Below are 20,389 nucleotides of genomic sequence, written 5' to 3' on the forward strand. Positions count from 1 at the left end.
CATACCTTCCAAAAAGGTCCATGTTTGTATCGTCAGCCAACAGAATATTTTCCCAAAGACCAGGCGATCATCAAAAATGTGTGACGATGCTTTGTGTTTTTTTTGGTCAGCAGTGTTTTTTGTCTTGGAACTCTCCAACGGAAACCATTTTTACCCCAGACTCTCTATTTATTGAATCATTAACACTGACCTTAATTGAGGCAAGTGAGGTCTGTAGTTCTTTAGATATTGTTCTGAGTTCCTTTGTGACCTCCTGGATGAGATTTCATTCCCTTTTGGAGTGATTTCCTTAGTCCAGTCACTCCTGGGAAGGTTCACCAGTGTTTTATGTTTTTTCTGTTATGCCAAGCTCAGACTACACAACGTTTTTGTCCCTCACCGTGTTCACTATGTCAGATTAAGCAGTTATCTTCGTTTCGTGTCGTACTCGGGGAACTGGCAAAAATACACATTAGTCACCAACCAATCATCATCCACATCCCTGAGTGAGTTCAAAGGTCATTGCAGGGGAAAAGCATAGAATCTGACAATCATGGTTACTGAAGCGCTTTGGGTGATGGAAGCTCTTTTGTGCTCAGAAAAAGGTAAAAAGAAGAGGAAGAAGTGACTGTGGGCTCGTTCCTGGGTAAAACAAAGAGGACATTACGGGCTTTGTGTAATTTACTCCAGAGAGAACCTGAGGTATAGTAAAGATGTAGCTACTTAAGCTAGGTTTCAGTGCATGTAAACAGAATAAAGGAGTAACAGAATAAATAAATAAAGAAAGAATAATCAGAATAAAGGCAGGGGTATTGCTGCCACAGCTCAACAAACCTTTTTTTTTCTGTTTCTCTGGTCCAGCGAACTGCAGAAGCACCGTCCCGCTTTCTTTTCACCATGTTTACATCTGTGCGCCACAGAACGCACTGTGTTTCTATTGGTCAGCGTCAGGGAGAAGGTTGCGGAGCATGTCAAACTAGACAATAAAATACAAAAAAATCTAACATGCTAGTCTTTCCGTCAGATGCTCCAACGACATCCTTCATGTCAGATTACTGCTCTTTGACTGCGTTACACTACACAAAACTAAGGCCAGGCAAAAATTGGGTAGAAATCAGGCTAAAATCGTGTTGTCTGATCCGTGCACTAGTTTGTGAATAATAGCTCTCACTGTGGTTTGCTGGAGTCCCAAAGCATGACTAAAAATGACCTTTTCCTGACTGATAGATAATCAATGGCTTTGTTTTCTCATCAGTTCTTTAATTTCTTCAGATCATGGCATAATGTGTTGATTTTTGAGATTGTTTATGTGCTTCATGTTGTCAGACAAGTTCTATTTAAGTGATTTCTTGATTCTGCAGGTCTGGAATTATTTAGGCCTGGTTGTGACTTTGAAATTGAACTAAAAAAAAAACAAAAAAATAAATGAAATACTTATTGACAGCGCTGTATATCTAAATGTGAGACATGTTTGCATGCTGTTTATAAAGAGGTGCTCCAAAATCCTAAAAAATTTTTTTTTGTTTTTTTTGCGTTCTTTTCCTAGTTGTTGTTTACATCTCAATATACAAAATGGGTCATTGAAAAATAAGTTTTATAAATTTATAGTTTTTTTCTTTTGTATCAATTCTATCTAACTTAAAGGAGAACTTCGGTGTAAAATTGACTTTTGGTTGTGGAGTACTTACCTTTGTTGAATGGCACACCTCCGTTCTCCCCCAGCTTCTTCTGAGATCCAGTAATTTTGTGCTTTTTGCCCAGCGCTCACATTTACAATGGCCGCTTCAAGGCATATTTTGCCCTGATGAATTGCTTTTTACACCGTTATCCAGGCTCAAACTAGCTCCACACCTCATTGGTAGAATCCGGAAAGCCCTGACAAAGCTTTTTAAAAACACTGTTTACATCCCATAGCGCAGGTAAATCTCTGGGCGCCACCATCACTGTAGTGATCATGACATGGACATATATACATAGACTCCGCATAGCCTGCCTCCTGCCGTAGCTGCCGGCGCCCAGTGCATTTATTTACACTGATGTTTAAGATGTTTAATACACCTATAATATTCACAACTCTACCAATTTTTACCCAATTTTTACACGGTTTGTTTTGTTACAAACAGCAGAGATGTAGTAATGATACAGGACGTTGTTACACATTACAAATACCAAATACCATTACAAAATTTCATGCTGAAATACTTTATATTATGCTTTTTAATTCCTAGAAGGATATTTTTGACTCATTTTCTATCAGCATAATACTTTGAGGCATGCTATGAAACTAATGAACCTCACATTTTAAATACCTCAAAGAATTTACAGAGAGTTGCACTTACTACTGAAGACGACCACATCAATCTTTTGTGTTTGACACAGATGGACCTCCATCTGTGACCCCTCCGTGCAGTGAACACACACATACTCACATACATATACTGTCAGTCGACTGAGGTCCTTCAAGTGGAGCAGTCGATAGCTTTTTTGTTTTTGTGATTATAGTTTTTATTATTTATTCATAGAACAACACATACAGCATATATTATACAACAAAGAGTGGAGAGAGGGGAGAGGATAGAGAGAAAAAAATAAAGAGAAGAACAAAAGAAAACAAAAAGTGCAGCAAAAGACATGAATCATTAAAACAATTACTGAAATAAAAGTTTCAGTGCTTGGATTACATCAGTTCATGAGTCAATAGGAGTTTTTAGCTTTGTTGATCTTTGCAGTGCTACGTTCTAGACAGGCTATGTTGAAAAAAGAAATGATCCAGAAGAGTTCCATATTAATATCAGGTGAAAACAATCTTTGAATTATATATTTTTTGCGGATGTGAGGCCTGCCTTCAACAACCTTTTCTAAGTACAAGAAAACTGGTAGTGAGAGTCATCATTTAACAACAATAAACAAGGATCCATGTTCAGAGTTATATTTGCAAAAAAAACTTAATTTACAGACCACATATGAAATTATTGAACATTGCCAGAACGTATTGTCACAAACTAAAAATCGACAAAAATAGAGAAGTGTTTTTCATAGGACAGCGACGATATGAAGAAAGGTGCCTATAGAAGTGTTCTTGCATAATTTACAGCATGGGTCTGAATCATGCTTCATTTGGTATCTCTTGTATGGTGTACAGTACATTCTATGGATAGTTTTAAAGTGAATGAGAACATGCGCTAGATTTTTTTGAGGAAATACACAAATTGGACCATACTGTTTCACAGCTAGGGCAGAATCACAACCATGCTAACTCCCTTTCCCACACGGTTATAATTTTAATTGGTTTGTATGAACTTTCAAGAATTTTTTTTTATAGGTGCAAGAAAAACCCTTTGGGAGCTTGTTGTACATTGTATTAGATTTAACATTGGATGAGAGACCAGAGGATGGTTTCAAGGTACACCATAGGTTTTCATTGCAGCTCTTAGCTTCAAGTATAAGAAAAAGGAGGAGCCTGTAAGAGAGAACTCTTTTTGAATAGCCTGGAAGGTGCGCAAGCCATTACTCAAAAATGCATCAAAAATGTCTGCAAATGTGTAAACACCTTTTGCAGACCAGGAGAGACTCAATAGCTTATTTTATATAAAAAAAAATGTACTGGTGTTTCATGTTTGAGAGTGAAGCTGAGAAGCAGATGGATCTGGTGCAACTTCAGTGCACAACAAGGTGCCTGGCAATAAAATCACTGATCAAAAAATGGTAAAGACCAGCAGCATTTGTTGACTGGAGAATTTCTGATTTATTAGCAATACAAGAATAACCAACGCCTTTCGGCGCTCAGGCCTTCATCAGGGTTAAAAGGCAAAAGTTAATAGCATTCCAGCTTTTAAAACACACATGATTACAAAACAACCAATGGGAACACTCCAAATACTAAAGGTCACATGATCAGCCAATGAGAGGCTGGCAGCCTCTTTAGGTATTTTGGGGAAATGTGTCTGTATCGTCAGTTTGGTTGTATTTTTTATTTTTTTTTCTGTGTGTGTGTGTTCTTGAGGGAGAGTGAAGCTGAGACACAGCAGGTTACATTAGGCTAGCAATTTTTATATCTCAGAAAAAATATAAAAATAATACAAACTTTGGAATTTAAATTCATATTCTGCTCATCATTTCATGACATGGAAAACATGGAAACATGGAAAAAACTGCTTCAAACAGATGAGTTAACTCATATAAACTTGCATACTAGACTGAAGACACACATTTCCTTATGTTATCTCTAATATTTTATAACCTATATCACATTGATTTTTATTTATTCTTATTTTATTTACTCTTATTTATGCACAGCTAAGATTTTGCTGTGATTAAACAGAGGTACAGTAACAGGAGTTTTTTATGGTGGGCATTTTTTAAATTTTCTCAACTGTTCATTCATGTAAATGTCAACTTTAATGTTTCAAGTATAAAAAATATGTATTTTGTGAGAGCTTATTTTAAACATAAATACTTAAGTGCTGTCTCGTTTTTCCACAAATTCATATGACAGCCTCACAGTACATGTTGGCAATTAAATTAGGCTGCAATTTAGATCATTCATGACAGAACCTTATGGTAGTACTTTCTTTCTGTTTAAATAGTCTAATATTAATAGTACACAATGAAAATTTAGGTCCCATTTAGTATTTCAGCCGGTTGCTCCCAGAGTTGCTTCTTTGTTTCTCCTCTAAAAACTGCTGTTTTTTTGTTGTTTTTTTTCTTCTATGGATATTCAGTATGGGTTTTACACAGCTTTGTTTTCTCTTGTGTTTCTCTCGGTTTAGGATTTCCAATAAAACTCAAGACTCAAGTATTGACTTCAGCTGTATGTGATGCATAGTCTGTCAATTCTTGAAAGGATAGTTGAAATAAAGCAAACAGTTTTATTCAATAAAAAAGGCTCCACAGGCAGAAGTAAACTAATTTGAGAACTGAACAGAAGCAGTGAGACTAACTGATGACGGGACATTTGGGGAGCTGCAGATGGAGCCGTCACCAGTGTCACTCCTTATTTCTTCTTCCACTTCATACACTTTTCACTTTTCATTTCATTCATTTCATCTGCCCTTTCAGGAAATTAAAGTACAATCTTTATAATTTTCAAGAACAATGGAACATGCAGTTTTTAAACTGAATTTTATCCATCCTTTTTTATACTTCCATTATTTTTTTTGTAAATTCCTCTAACACACAACTAAAGCAAACCAATTTTCCACTTCACCTAAAATCCTTTAATTTTCCCCAAAATTGTATGAATTTTACCAGTCAGGTTGTAAGGAGCAGTAAAGCCACTCCACTGAATTGCTAGCACTAGCGGTTAGCCACTAATGCTACTGGACCCAGCCTTAGTGGAAATCTGGAAATCTTACCTACTGTAAATTAATGGAAGCGCTTTACTCACCCAAATAACAGTTTTCAGGAGTGAAATCTGTGTAAATTAACAAACAACAGAGTTACAATTTTGTTTACCTAGCTTAGCTTAGCTTAGCTTTACAGGTCTCGCCTCCCAGTAGCCAGACCTGCTGAATTAGAAGGAAAACATTGCGACACCCCTGTGCCTTACTAGTGCCACATAATGTCTCTTGTCTATTATGCCTCCCGACTATGCATCTTTCACCTATTGCCCTTGCACTATTATCCAATGTCCTGTTACTGCACTGCACGACAGTTTTATTGCAGTTTTTAAAATAGTAGTCACAATTTTCATCTTGACATACAGACTTTTTCTTTTTTAATCTAAAATATGCAAAAACGCTACTCAATTCTTAAATGTTTTTCCGTCTTACCCTGGTTACCGGCGCCTCCCACAGAAAAGCATTCATATTTTCTAAACAAAGCAACAAGCCAAACACTCCAAACGCAGCCAAACACAAACGTACCGAGCTCATAGCGAAAAACTTCAGCGCTATGAAATTCAGAAGTTTATGTCCACTGTCTGAGTTTCTCCGTGGCTCTGCAGCATATCAGCGCATGTTAAGTTGAGTTTTTAGTCTGCAAAACTGGTTAAAAATAAACTGGGTGACTATTAAGGAAACAATTGGGTTAAACATAATTATGGTTGTTTATTGCTTATTGACCATTTTGACCTGCTGTTCTCTTTTCGAACTTTTGGTCAAACCTTGTTCCTCCAATTAATTTCCACTGAGGCCTAAGCCATAGAACGCCTGTTTCCTGACAGCCACTTATGGCTTGGATTCCATTAGGACAGGGAACACATTAACGCTTTAATCCACAGCCATACTGACCTGCACTCATCTGTTTGTTGTTTTTCCATCCATCATTCCTCCCACATTTTCTCATGTCATTTCTCATCTCTTCTCTCATCTTTTCTCATCTCTTTTTCTCTCTTCTCTAGTCTCATCTTTTTTCATTTTTTCTTCATTATTTTCTTCTTTGTCCTCAAATCTTTTTTTTTCTTTTCTGTCTCTTTACTACTTTTTCTGTCATCATCTCTCTTCTTATCTCTTCACATATCTCCTCTTTTCTCTTTTCTGCTCATAACTTCTTTTCTCTTGTTCTGATATGATGCATTCTCTTCTCATTCTCTCTTTCTCTTCTCCGCTTATCCCATCTATTCCTTCTCTTTTCTGCTCTCCTCCTTGTCCTTGTCTGCTCCTCTGTTTTCCTCTTATTGAACAGATGAAGGCAGTTTATCACTAATTACAGTCAGTGTAACACTGGCAGTGTTTATTACTTTGTGCATGAAGCAGGGAAACATTAGCATTTTCAATTATTTATGTGCATAATCACGCGCAGGGAATGATGTCTATTTTTCTTCTGCTATAATAACAAGGTAATCCACAGGCTAAGATTACACATTTTTTTTTAGACTGGGGACCATTAGAACAAATGTAATGGATTAAAATGCCATTACCCGTAGCGTATTATTTACTCCAGTAATTTTTAATTAGGTTAAATTGTAATTCGAAACATCAAACTAATGATTGTTTTCCACATTGGTCACGTATTGTTAAATAAATGGCAATATAACCGGCGTATGGATATTTAATATAACATTACAGTTTATTGTTTCAGACCCTGCTTTTATAATGAGGTGTTTATATTTGTACCTTTAGCACTGAACGGTTGTTGCTTATGCATATTAATTCCAGTGAGCTGATCCTCTTAAGCTTGTAGTGGAGAACACAGCAGGCCTACAGTAAAGGTTAAAGGGTAATGTTTATGTATATTTACATACTATACAGTTTTATTTATACAGTAAAGTTTTCCTTGATTGGGTCCTATACAGGTTGGTTTATGTTCTTATGTGCTTGTAAAAACATCAGTGTCAGCAGGGCTTGATTTTAGGGCATGTCTGTGTGTCTTTGCTATCGTAACGACGGGAAAAGTACACCTTGCTCAGCTAGAAATTCATTAAAGACGTACTAATTCTGTTAATTAATCATGTGTGTGTTTTGGCTGTAATGTGCAAATAAACCAATCAGCATGTCACTTGCCATTAGTGCCACTAGCTCATGTCTCATCCAATACATGTGAAATCAGCCAACCTTTTTTTTTTGTTGTTCAAACAGCTGCTGACTAGGTATCCAGTGCACTCGGAGGAAAGTGCAGCAAATTGGCTCTGACATTTCATCAGCTCATATACTCCTTATGTTGAAAGAGTGCACCATTTACCCACCAAGAGGGAGCAAGGCCACTTGTGCTCTCTCAGACTCCGGCTGCTGATGGCAAGCCGTATGACTGGGATTCGAACCAGCGATCTTCGGATCATAGTGTCAGCGCCTTAGTGTGCTGAATCATTTGGAGCCCCCTCCGATTGGTATTTTAACAGTGTGCTGCCTTTGTGCTTCTCAGCAGAGGAAGCTGACCTGCTCCTTCTCGCTGTGAAGGTGCACAAGCAGGTAATTTACAGGAACAGCAATGTTATATCATTAGTAAGTATCATTAGGAGTAAGAGTCGCACCTGTGTTCTCTGTTGCCAAGATAGCAATAAGCCAGAAATTTAAATGAACACACCTTACTTCCAGACCACCACGCCCATCAGAGTAGCTATATTGACAAGTGTCTGTGCTATTTAGGCAATGCAGGCACAAGGGGTGAAAATAGAGTGTTTGCGGGGGGTAAGACAACAGTGAGCATCTCAATGTGCGTTGTGAAGAATGTAACATAGGACCGATTAGGTTCTTCAATTATATGAGCCATTCTTGTTAACAAATTAGATTTTTTAGTTCTTACAAACAACTTTAGCCTTTTTTATTTATAGGTGTGCAACAATAGTAAACAATTGCAGAATTTGGAGCTATCAAATATGCAAACTACTGTTTCTTTTGCATTTAATTTCAAGAAATATTATTATTTTTTTAAGAATAGCGAACAGCCCGCTTCAATCTTACTATTAGCTTTTATATTAAACAATGTGCAAAATAGCCACCTTATATTTCACTTAATGAAACACATTTATTGTAAATATTATTAAATCAGTTAGGATAGATGTAATTCACTCTGTCTCTGACCTTTAATCTACAGTGTATCTTCATTGATACATGGCGATATCAGAGCTTTACCTTTTTTTTTACTGTGGCTATTAAAGTTTAATAAAATACTGTGTGCTCAGTCGTTTCAGGAAATGCATCAGAGGATATTTATGTAACGTCCTAACATGTGATAACACTGTCATACATTAAAAAGCTGTCACCATTTTTTTAGAACACGTTGCCATGTGTCAAAGACTGCGTCACCACACCATTCATAATGCAGAAAGAGAGCAGAACAGCTGTGTTTATATTAAACATTTAATATATACTGCATTTACTCACCCGTACATCTACAGTGTAAACTTCTAGAGCTGTTTGGAGCTCAACAGCGTGTATTTTTTGTAATTAAGGAAGGTTCCATTTATCAAGTGTGACACTCACTGACAGCACAACATAAACAACTTTAAACCGTTCTGTATTCTAAGGAGCACATATTAGCGAAGCACACTCATATACTTTCTATCATCTTCTTTTCTTTCATCTTTTCATCTCCTCTCTTTTAAGCCTAATCTACATTAGTACTAGTTCGCCTCACTTAAGGAAAGATAGATAAATCCTAATTGGATGTAACTGATGTTTTTGACAGCAGTTACTGTCATAGCCAGATGGTGTTTGTGTTTTTTGTTTGAAAGGACCACAGAGTATGAATTATATTACAAGAGAGGAGGCTTAGAAGAGTTTAGCTACACATACATAGAGTAGGTTGTTCCCAGTAGTTCCTGAGAGATAATGATGATGATATTAGATGAATTGTGCTTTTTTTACTTGTTTTTTTTTTTTTTTGTTAAAGCATTAAACTACACTGCCTGGCCAAAAAAAAGTCTCCAGTAAGTAAATAAGGTGAGGTTGCTGCAGTTGGTTAGGTCTAGGTTCAGCAACAGTGTGTGCTGAAAGAATAAGGTCAGCTGGGTAGCAGGGTAAGAGCACAGTTTTGCTCAAAATATTGCAATGCACACAACATTATGGGTGGCAAATTGTTGGTGCACGTCTTGTTGAAGCATCTGTGACCAAGACAGCACGTCTTTGTGATGTATCAAGAGCCACGGTATCCAGGGCAATGTCAGCATACCACCAAGAAGGACCAACCACATCCAACAGGATTAACTGTGGACGCTTTAAGAGGAGGAAGCCTGTGCTGACCAACATCAAAGAGAGCACCATCTACTAGGGGTGTAAGAATGAAAAAATTGTTGTTGCAGCCATATATCTTCATCTTCACAATCCAAAAGGAGCAATACATTTTGGATAATGTAGTAAAGTGAAAAATACAATATGCTATTTTAATGTGAAATGAAAATAAATGTAGGTAATTTAATTTAGTAATAAAAAAATTTTAATACTTCAGTAAAGATACAAGAAAAAAACTTTACTGTTCACCACTGTTCAGCTAAGTCATCTTATACAATGATACTTTAACTCTATATCACTTAAAAAAAATAAAGAATAAATTAAACAACAAATATGTATACATGGAGAATTCATAAAAGGTGCATTTGGCATTGCTTATACAGTTACGAAATATTTTTAAAAAATGTTTGTATCCAAAATGAGTTCCAAATATCAGAAATAAAATCCATTGTCAATCAAGAATTGTGAATCAGATCGACTCATGAGCAGAGTGCATGGATATATCCAGAGAGAGGGCAAGGCCAGTTGGGCTTACTCGGACTCCGGCTGCTGATGGCAAGCAGCATGATCCGTTATTTGAATCGATGGTCCTGTGATTATACCGACATAGGTTTAGGCACCCATGAAAGAATTATACACCAAAATATAATTAAGAAAGTAAGATAGGCTTTTCATTTTAAGGAACTAGAAGCAATTAGAAACTAGAAATCTGTAAGGTGAACATCCCCCAAACAAGAATTTAGAATTTAACATTAATATTGACCATTATGGGCCTTCATGAAGTCTCAATAAGAAAGATTAACTCATTTGTAAACAAATGGAGAAATGGTTGTGATATGATTAATTATTGGAATGACTCAATTATTAATTATCATTTTAGCTTAATTCTCATACTACAAATCATTTACTAAACCTGCCTATTTAAGAGACAATGAAAAAATGACCTACCTGTGGAAGTTCAAGCCTATTATGTCTGAAGCTGTTCTATACCATTTCATTTGAGTCACACTGAGCCATTTTTTTTTGACATTCTGGAATCATGTTGTTGTTCTGCGAGTATATTCAGCATCCATGTATAACGTGTGATGTTATTTAAAGTAAACATATTGTTATTCCGTGTCAAAAGCAGAGAGAGAAGTCTTGTGTATGTCATATCAGCCCACTCACACCGCTGCTTTATGTGCTGTGTATACAGCTCAGTGCGCTGGGGGAACTCATTGGTATTAATGAGAATCATTTTGCTGGAGCTCGGCTGCTTCCTTCTATAGGTTCCTTTTCTGCTTCTCACACACTTGAGAAATGTCTCCTCCAGAATTCTTCCTTTCTTTCACTTGGAGCAGCTCTGCACCCATGGGCAGCCTTTAGGAGCTTTTCGTCTGACTTGAAATGTTAATGAGCTCCTCTGCAACAGCAGGTGCAGTGTGGTGGCTGCTGACATTTGCAGGGGGCTGAGAGAGAGAGAGGTCTTCAGGCTTACGCTGACCTGCAGGGGGGTCTGGCTATGGGCAATGGCCGTCCTCACTCTTATTTTCCTCTTTTATTATTATTATTATTATTATTATTATTATTATTATTATTACTATTATTTAATGATTATTTTTTAAATCCTGATTAGTAGTGTGCTATATCGTATCGTACGCAATAATATCGGCTACATTTTTGAATATCGTGAAAGATATTATACCCTGAAATATCGTGCCACGTTACCCACCCGTAGTATCACATCAGGGTACTACTTTTTTTTAGCAAAATTAAAAATCATACTGTTCTCATTTCACATTATATATTTACTAGAGACAGATTATATCTGTCCAGTATCATTTATTTTACTTTAATCCTGGATTTTGGAGATATTCGGAGTGCATTATTAGTATAATGACATTCTGGATCATTGATTTCTGTTACAAATCTGATAATTTTGTATTTCATATTTTGTGTATCATATCGTATACAATAATAAAATTGAATTCAAATTTTGTTGCAGTAGTGTATTCCTGGAAAAAAAAAAAAAAAAAAAAAAAAAAAAATAATATATATATATATATATATATATATATATATATATATATATATATATATATATATATATATATATATATATATATATATATATATATATTATTATTATTTTTTTTTATTTTTATTTTTTTATTTAGTGTTTTGTCATGTCGCCAAAAGTTTGGTTATCGCGAAAATACCATGACATATCGTGATATTATTTTAGGGCCATATCGCCCACCCCTAATCCTGATTCCCTATTTAGCTATGATGTTTGTCCCACCCACTTGGCTGAACTCCTACTACCACTAGTAATGATCAAACATCAGTAGAATGAAGATTAGCAGCAGATGCCTCCTCCGATACATTTGAAGCCAGACTGATGCAGCTTTTCTGAGTAGCATCACAGCACGCTCGGAGGAAAGCGCAGCGACTCGGTTCTGATATATCAGCTCACAGACGCTTTGTGCTGACCGACATCTACCCACCTGGAGAGAGCATGGCCGATTGTGCTCTCTCAGACTCCTGCTGCTGATGATAAGCAGCATGACCGGGATTGGCACCAGCGATCTCCTGCTTATAGTGGCACTATGGACCACTCCTTTATGGTCCTCTTTACCTTTTCAACACTTTAAGCAAATGTGAACCAAGTTGTATATACTAGATGTCGAATTGGACACACCAGGTTGACACACTCTTTTTTGTTGAAAGGAGAAGAATCGCCACATTGTGAAACCTGCCACACTCCCCTTTCTGTTAAACATTGATTACTGGACTGCAAATTGTACCATCGAGTTCTTATTGCTTACTGGACTAAAAGCATGTATCTGAACACTCCTTTACCCCCCAAAGACTGTACATATCATAACCGCTCCTGACAGGAAAATAGCCAATGATCTGTCTTGGCATTAAGTAGGGGTGTGATAACTTGTGGCATGAGATCTCGCGAGATTAAAACGTGACTATATTTCTCGTCAAGGTTAAACCTGTCTCGCGGGAAGAAAAAACAGTTTAGTGTGGACTTTTTAAGAGGGTTCTGGCAACACAGTAGCTATACAGCGAGTGTGGTCGCCGAGCAGAGAGCAGCTCTCAGCAGAAGAGGAAAATTCAGGTATTTGCATAGGACAGAGGTCACTAATGGGCGGACCCCGGTCCGGGTCCGGAACCAAACGTTGTCCAATGCGGACCCAAACCTACTGAGAAGGTTTTAGTTGTAAACACGCTTTGCGGCGCGTAAATAAATAAACACGCTCCTCACGCGGGATCAAACCCGTGTTGACGCTGCTCCGGCTGTTGAATTGGGACGCGGCCATGAAAAAACGCCTTTATAAGGAGATGGGGAGCCCGAGAACGGGCGAAAAAACGAGAACGGGCCGAAACTAAAGTCACGCTGAGTGCGCGTGATATAGCACTTAACACAAGTTAACAATCGGTCTGGACCTTCTCTAACTGGACCATACTGAATTCTAATAAAATACCCCTGGCATAGAAGATGCTTCTGCTACTTTTAAGTTGTATATCTGGCTGCATTTTGCCTAAATTTCCTTCGGGATGAATAAAGTGTTTGTCTGTCTGTCTGTCTGTCTGTTTGTTTGTCTAACTATGGTTATAGTTATGCATAGTTAAATGACAAGAGATTGAGGAGAAAAGAACACAAACCATAGGCTTAATATGACTGGTTGTGGTTTGCACTAATTGTTTGCACTATATAAAAACTATATTAAAATTTTATTTTTAAATCTCCTCTCGTCTCGTTCTCGTGAACCCAGTATCGTGTCTCGTCACACCCCTAGCGTTAAGAATCCATTCCTACTACTAATACTACTTTAAGCAAATTTAAAACATATATATTCTGTGTTTGATTTCAGAGCATGATGAGTGTGGAAGTGGGCTACACAGCTGTGATGAGAATGCGCTCTGCTTCAATACAGTGGGAGGACACAGCTGCACCTGCAAGCCAGGATACATGGGTAATGGCACAGTCTGCAGAGGTGAGTCCACTGGCTTTACTCTCCCCACTCTACTTTATTTCTCTTATCAGTAGTGTTTTCTCTTTTTCTCCAAGTGTATATTCACTCTAGAAATGGCAATGTGGGCAAAACGTACAGTAGCATTTTCTACAATGTAGAATAATATAAAATATATGAAAACAATTAAGGGACACATTATTTAGTTTTGCTTCCACAATCCCTTGATCTAAACCCAACTGAGATGGTGATTTATGTTGATTTGTGATATGTTGGAGCTTCCAGCTGACTCTACCTCATGAAGACACTGAGATTAAAATTCCAAGAGTTTGCAGATCTGTCCTCAAATATAAATGTGGTATTTAAAAGAATCTTAAGTATAAAACATATTCTGGTTTGTTTCACACTTTTGTTTGTACTAAATCATTCTGCAAGTGTAAGATATATATCAGCTTGAATGTAGTCTTCAATATTTAATTTACAATAGAAATAAAACACCACACATTGAATGAGAAGGGTTGTGTCTAAAACTTGACTGATACTGTATATTATGAAACATATATATAAAAAAAAAATGTCATGATAGAATTATGATATCCATATGATCAGTATAAATGTCTCTGCCTGTGATACACATTTTGCCAATTTATGGAAGCTTACAGAAGCACTACTGAAGTAGTTTTCTGTTTTTTTTTTCTTATAGCCTTAAATGCAGTGAACTGATGGCAGTATCCTGTAATGAAAGTCATTTATCTGTTGTTTTCATAGTCTGATGTACGGGTTTTTACTTAGAAATGACAAAGAAATTATAACAATCATGCCAGATGTTACTTTTCTTTGGAGATATAAATATTAAAGGCACACTAGGTAGGATTTCCTTGCTAATTGAACTTTTCAAATAAGTAAAATTATAGCTTCCGACTCACTTCAGTGCTCCATTGTGGTGTAATACTTGAACTTTTGTTCAAAAAACTCAGCTGACTCAGCTGCATGGACCTGTGGTTTGAAGCCTAGTATAGCAATAGACTTGTTTAAAGCCATGATGCTAGCAGACACAGCAGTGTGTTAGCTGTGATGCTATCTAAGAGCTGGATTACTCTGTGTTAGTTGCTAACAGGTTGATGACACTACAGCAGCCAGATAGCTGCAGACTCATTTTGGGCACGGGGTGGGATCTGAGTGATCAATATCAAATATCAAAAATGAGTTTAAAAATCATTCTGTATCAGTCATATCTTTGTTAAAACATTTATATCACAATATTCCTAATCTACTGGCAGTTGTAACTTATTTCTCCATTTCGTGTAAGTGTTTAACTGCTAATTATACCACCGTCAGTTCCGACCCTGCAATGTGATTTGCTGGGAGGCGTTTTATGAGTGATGTTATCAGCCGGTAATGTACTGTAACCAAAGCACTCCATGTATTACTCCAGCACATACAGGTAACCTAGCAACAATGCAGCACTTACCAGCCAAACAGCGCAGCTACAAACAGAGCAGCAACAAAACTATTTTAACTCGTGGAGTTTTTATAACCAAGCTGATAATATTTTCTCATCTTTTTAACTCAAAATCTTTTAACAAACAGCGATAATGGAAATGTGGTATAATTTAAATAATACACTCAAGGTTGGTGTAATATTGTACTGCTGTGCTGCGGTCATAGGCACGAGGCCGCAGGCTGCAAAGGCAGCAGAGAAGTGCCAATATTACACACTATAGCACCAACCTCGAGTGTATTATTGCTTAAGTAAAGTAACTTTGCAGCTGTGAAAGTATTCACATATAAGCCATACTTTGTAAAACTGCATGCAAAATATGCACAAAAGTAAAAAGGAGGTTTGCTTATTGTTCTTATTGCAATACCTCTTTTAATTTGATATATTTTTATAGACACAAGTCTGATTACTGCAAGCAAAGCATAAAAAGAATAGGAAAGTGTACATTGTAGTTTCTATGCCACCTTTCTAATTTTTCAAGCAAAATTTTTCTAGCTTAGTTTTATGTACTATTTCTTTCTGTCTTCATCTAATATACTAAAATGAATAAAATGTGGCATGTACATCTAATATGTAGCCAATAAAGAGATAAGTAATCTCTGGTGGTATGTTTCCATTGATGGGGAGAGAAGACTCTGTTATTCTAGTCAGTTAATACTGTGTTTATAAATGTTTCTTTGATTTGCAGCACATTGTGATGGGCTGTGTCATAATGGAGGCACCTGTGTAGCTCCAGACACGTGCATCTGCCAGCAGGGCTTCACCGGGAGGAGATGTGAAACAGGTGAGATTGTGTTCCACTGTTTTTTGCAAAGAGATTTATACAATATAGAACATCTGTTAATTGTGATTTGGCCGATGCCATCTTAAAATCTGGGTAAATGTCCTGTTTTCCTTGGGCTCTGGGTGTAATTTGGATATGCGTGTAAACACAAACACAACCAGGGCTTTCGCTGTTGCCAACTAATCACTGCTGAGTAATCAAAGAGAAAGTAATGGAGTGCTGTCAAGTAATTATGACCTTTGGAAATATAATGTTGGTATGGATGGTTATTGGCATCTCACTAAAAATACCAGGTAAAATACTGGAAGACACAAAAAATAAATCAGATACAGGAACGAATTAATTAATCCTGTAACTTATCTGGTGTAAGATGAGCAAAAACTTAACATATCATATCTATGTCCCATTAGCCCCTACCCATTAGCTGAGATTACACAGTGCCATCAGTTTTCAGGGGATTAGTCGCATGACTGACGTACCCACATGTTTTTTTTTTAAAACTGCCAGTATTGCAGCACAACTGGACAGATGATCACACTTAAAGAAGGACAACTACCAGTAACTACCAGTTACTTTGGCTTGTAAAAGTATTCATACCCCTCAAACTTTTTTCACATTTTGTCATCTTACAACCACAAACTGGAGGAACCATAAAATGGAAAAAAAAAGGATTTTATTGAGATTTTAAGTGACATACCAACAAAAAGTAGCACATAAATGTAAATAAAATTGTAATCAAACAAAAAATTGAGGAGTGTAATATGCAAAAGCATTCACCTACCTTTTGCTGCAATTACAGCTGCAAGACTTTTTATGGCATGGCTCTACCAGCTTTGCACATCTAGAGACTGAGATTTTTGCCCGTTCTTCTTTGCAATACAGCTCAAGCTCACTCAGGTTGGATGGAGAGCGTCTGTGAAACGCAATTTCCATGTCTTGCCACAGATGCAAGACATGCAATTGGAATCATTGACTCTAATTTTGATGTTTTCTGGAGTGTGTCCCAGTCTTTAGCAGCAGATGCTTGAAAGAATGAGGAGCTGAGAGTGGTGTATGTTTTGGGGATTTTTAGCTGAATTAAAGTTGAGGACCTGGTGTTATACTTAAAAGATACTGGTTGCAGTAGGTTCTGTAAGTAAGGCGATGACTGACCAAGCAGACTTTTATAAATGAGTGTAAACCTGTTTATATTGTGATGCATTTGTAACAATGGCTAATTAATTAAAGTATAAAGGGAGTAGTGAGGAGTTTTAAAATTAGCATTTGTAAGAAAGCAGAATGGTACAGGGCATCAAGTTTCTGAAGAGTGCTTTTACATGCCTGTCTGTAAACTACTAGTGTTCTCTAAGGGCGTTTTCACACCAGCACTATTTGGTCCGGTTAATCGAACTCTGGTCCGTTTGTAACTTTAGTGCGGTTCGATTGAGCAGGTGTGAAAACAGTAATCACACTCGGGTGCGGATCAAAAGAACCGGACTGAGACCAGCTAGAGCGGTTCGCTTGTGGTGAGAACGTGATCCGGTCTCGATCGGATCCAGCTATTAAATATAAGTCATTTATTTGTGCTAAACTGATGATAAAGCAAGCACAGTTTAAACTGATATATTAGCCAGATAACGCTAATTACCACAGCTGTGAACAAACACTGTGTCCATGCACGCACCGTTTGCGCTGCATTCACTGCTCACAGCCGCATGACTCTATTTATTATGTATAAATCTGCGCTGCACGTAGAAACACTGTGTCCATGCATGCCCCGTCTGTGCTACATTCACTGCTCACAGCCGCGTGACTATTTATTATGTATAAGGGTGTACTCACACTAGGCAATCCGAACCGTGCCCGGGCACGGTTACCTCCCAAAGCACGGTTCATTTGGCTAGTGTGATCGCTCCGAACCGTGCCCGGGCCCGCTTGGAGAGGTGGGCCCGAGCACGGTTCACTTGGGCACGGATCAAGATGATGTCAGTGATGCGATGCTACTGTAAACGGAGGACGTTTTATACACAATTCTGCATATAATATTTTTGAAAAGGGTTCTAAAGAGCACCATAATGGTTAGTGTTACCCATAATAAATTAGGACTACTATCTACAAGTCCTAAACAACAAACACATTTTATTATTACTTGAGTTTTATGTTTCGCTCCTTTGGTCACTATTTATGGGCATGGATCGTTTAGCGCAGTGTGAGTGCAGGCCTGGGGGGGAGTGGGGAGGGGGCCGAACCGTGCTCCGGCACGATTCAACCAAACCGGACCTAGTGTGAGTACGCCCTAAATCTGCGCTGCACGAAGAAACAATGTGTTTGAAAGTGCAGCGTTTCAGTGTTAAAGCACAGATATTTGCGCTGGAACACAAAATCTTCTCGCTGTATTTATATTTCGTATATTTATATTTAACATACTCCCGTGTCAGACAGCTCTGACCAATCAGAGGACACAGGCTGCTTGCGTGGTTTATTGGTGCGCATTTTGGTGCGTTTACAATTAGGCCTTTGTGAAACCAGACCGAACAGAGCGAGAAAACGCTCCAAGTAAAGAACTCTTTAACTGATTCGGACCAGAGAAACGAACTAAAGGTGTGAAAATGCCCTAAGAAACCACTGAGGCCTTTACAGAACAGGTGAGACTAAAATTACACACAGCTGCACTCTATTGACTAATTAAGTGACTTCTGAGGGGAATTAATTTTACTTCATTTTATTTAAGGGTTTCAGGGTTGAATACTTTTGCATGTCACACTTTTCAGTTTTTTATTATATTAAAATGTTAACCATGTATCATTTTCCACAATTATGGCCAATTTCCATTGGTCTAAGAATTTAAGGGGTAAAAACACTTTTCCAGGCTACGGTAACTACCAGTTACCAGGTACTTACCGTTCTTCTCCAAGGGTGATCAACTGTCCAGTTGGAAGCCACTGCATGTTGTACGTAGAGTACTTGGACTTTATGAGGGATTAAAACCTATAAAAATCATTTTAATGCTTAGATGTCTGCACCAATCTGAACAGCCTAGTATAAATATTATATTAAATCTTATCACTGGCTCTCGTCATCATTAGCTGATACTCTAGATTTAGATTGCGTGGGAAAAAAAGGATATGTGGTATTACGACCTCGGTGCTCACAGCCAAACACACAGTGGAAGTAGAGCACATTATAAAGGCATCAACATAGAGGTACAAGCACTTATTTTCATTCTTTGATCATGTGGGATGCTGTGTGTGTGTGTGTGTGTGTGTGTGTGTGTGTGTGTGTGTGTGTGTGTGTGTGTGTGTGTGTGTGTATACATGCGGCTACTGGCCATTGCATAACTCTGTCACAGTGGGGCACCTGGCTGGAGTCTTTAGCAGCATTTCAACTAGCGGGACAACACCCACTCACCCACCACTACGTGTGAGTGACAAGAGCAAGAAAGAGTGAAGAGGAGTATACATCTAAAAAATAGATAGCAGATTAAATGGTTGATGGATAAAGGTATAGATATAAGAGAAGCACATGTGGATAGATAGACAGACCATCAGATTAAAAGGTGGATAAATAAAGAAATATAGATATACAGACAGAATGTACCATATTTTTGGCACTATAAGGCACACCGTATTATAAGCCGCTCCATCGATAAACATCTATTTTCTGATTTATTTTCATACATAAGGCGCACCAAATTATAAGGTGCATTTTAAGCGGCACTAGTAAGTAACAGGGGTGTCCCCATGTTTTCTTTTTTCCAATTCAGCAGGTCTCATCACTGGATGGCCAAGTTAAGTAAACAAAACTGAAATTCAAAAAAAAACATTTTCTTTTAAAGTCAAGGTAGCAGTTTGTCTTACGTAGCTTGTTTTAACAAGGTAAACACGCAGACTACAGACCGATAATACTCACCACTGAACAGCAAGTGTTTAGCACGGTTAGCGGCTAATGCTAATACTACTTCAGTCTGAAATCTCTCGGTGCTGGAGAACTAAACTGAAACTCCTGTATAATGCTGTACTTCAGTGGAGTGGCTTTACTGCTCCTTACAACCTGACTGGTAAAATTCATACATAAGGCGCACCAGATTATACGGTGCACTAATGTTTTTTGGGAAAATTACAGGCATTTAAATGCACCTTATAGTGTAAAAAATACGGTCAGAGGTGATTTTTAAATGGTAGCTTTTCTAATGGATGGATGGATGGATGGATGGACTCACAGACAATAAATGAAAGAGAAAGACTAACAGATAAACAGATGGGTACACAGAGAAGCAGATCGATGGAGAAAGATAGGCAGATAGGCATAGAGGGATAGACAGATAAAAATATAAATTGGAGAAAACAGAGAGTGTTAGAGATATTGTGAGAAGGATGTAAAATGCTGGAGTGTGATTGGCTGTGTATCACGCTGGTTGTGTAATTCTGGTGTTCTTGGAGAGAACTGAGAGTGACACTGAAAGTGACAGATACTCCTCGTCTCTCTCTCTCTCTCTCTCTTTCTCTTTCTGTGTGTGTGTGTGTGTGTGTGTGTGTGTGTGTGTGTATTTCACAGTGTGTTCTTGTCTTTGGCG

At 37.7% G+C, this 20,389-nt stretch overlaps 1 protein-coding gene across 5 annotated transcripts in view; it reads left to right on the forward strand.

The window, feature by feature from the left end:
* The window catches only part of nell2b (neural EGFL like 2b), a 138,878-nt gene that overhangs the window by 62,314 nt on the left and 56,175 nt on the right, over nucleotides 1–20,389 (forward strand). For all 5 annotated transcript variants that reach the window (XM_049474233.1, XM_049474235.1, XM_049474234.1 and 2 more), the window contains exons 14-15: nucleotides 13,454–13,576; nucleotides 15,742–15,837. In XM_049474233.1, coding sequence (XP_049330190.1) covers nucleotides 13,454–13,576; nucleotides 15,742–15,837 — 219 coding nt within the window. The remainder of the gene's footprint in view (nucleotides 1–13,453; nucleotides 13,577–15,741; nucleotides 15,838–20,389) is intronic.

The sequence above is a fragment of the Astyanax mexicanus genome, chromosome 2 (assembly GCF_023375975.1).
Source record: "Astyanax mexicanus isolate ESR-SI-001 chromosome 2, AstMex3_surface, whole genome shotgun sequence".
NCBI lineage: Eukaryota > Metazoa > Chordata > Actinopteri > Characiformes > Acestrorhamphidae > Astyanax > Astyanax mexicanus.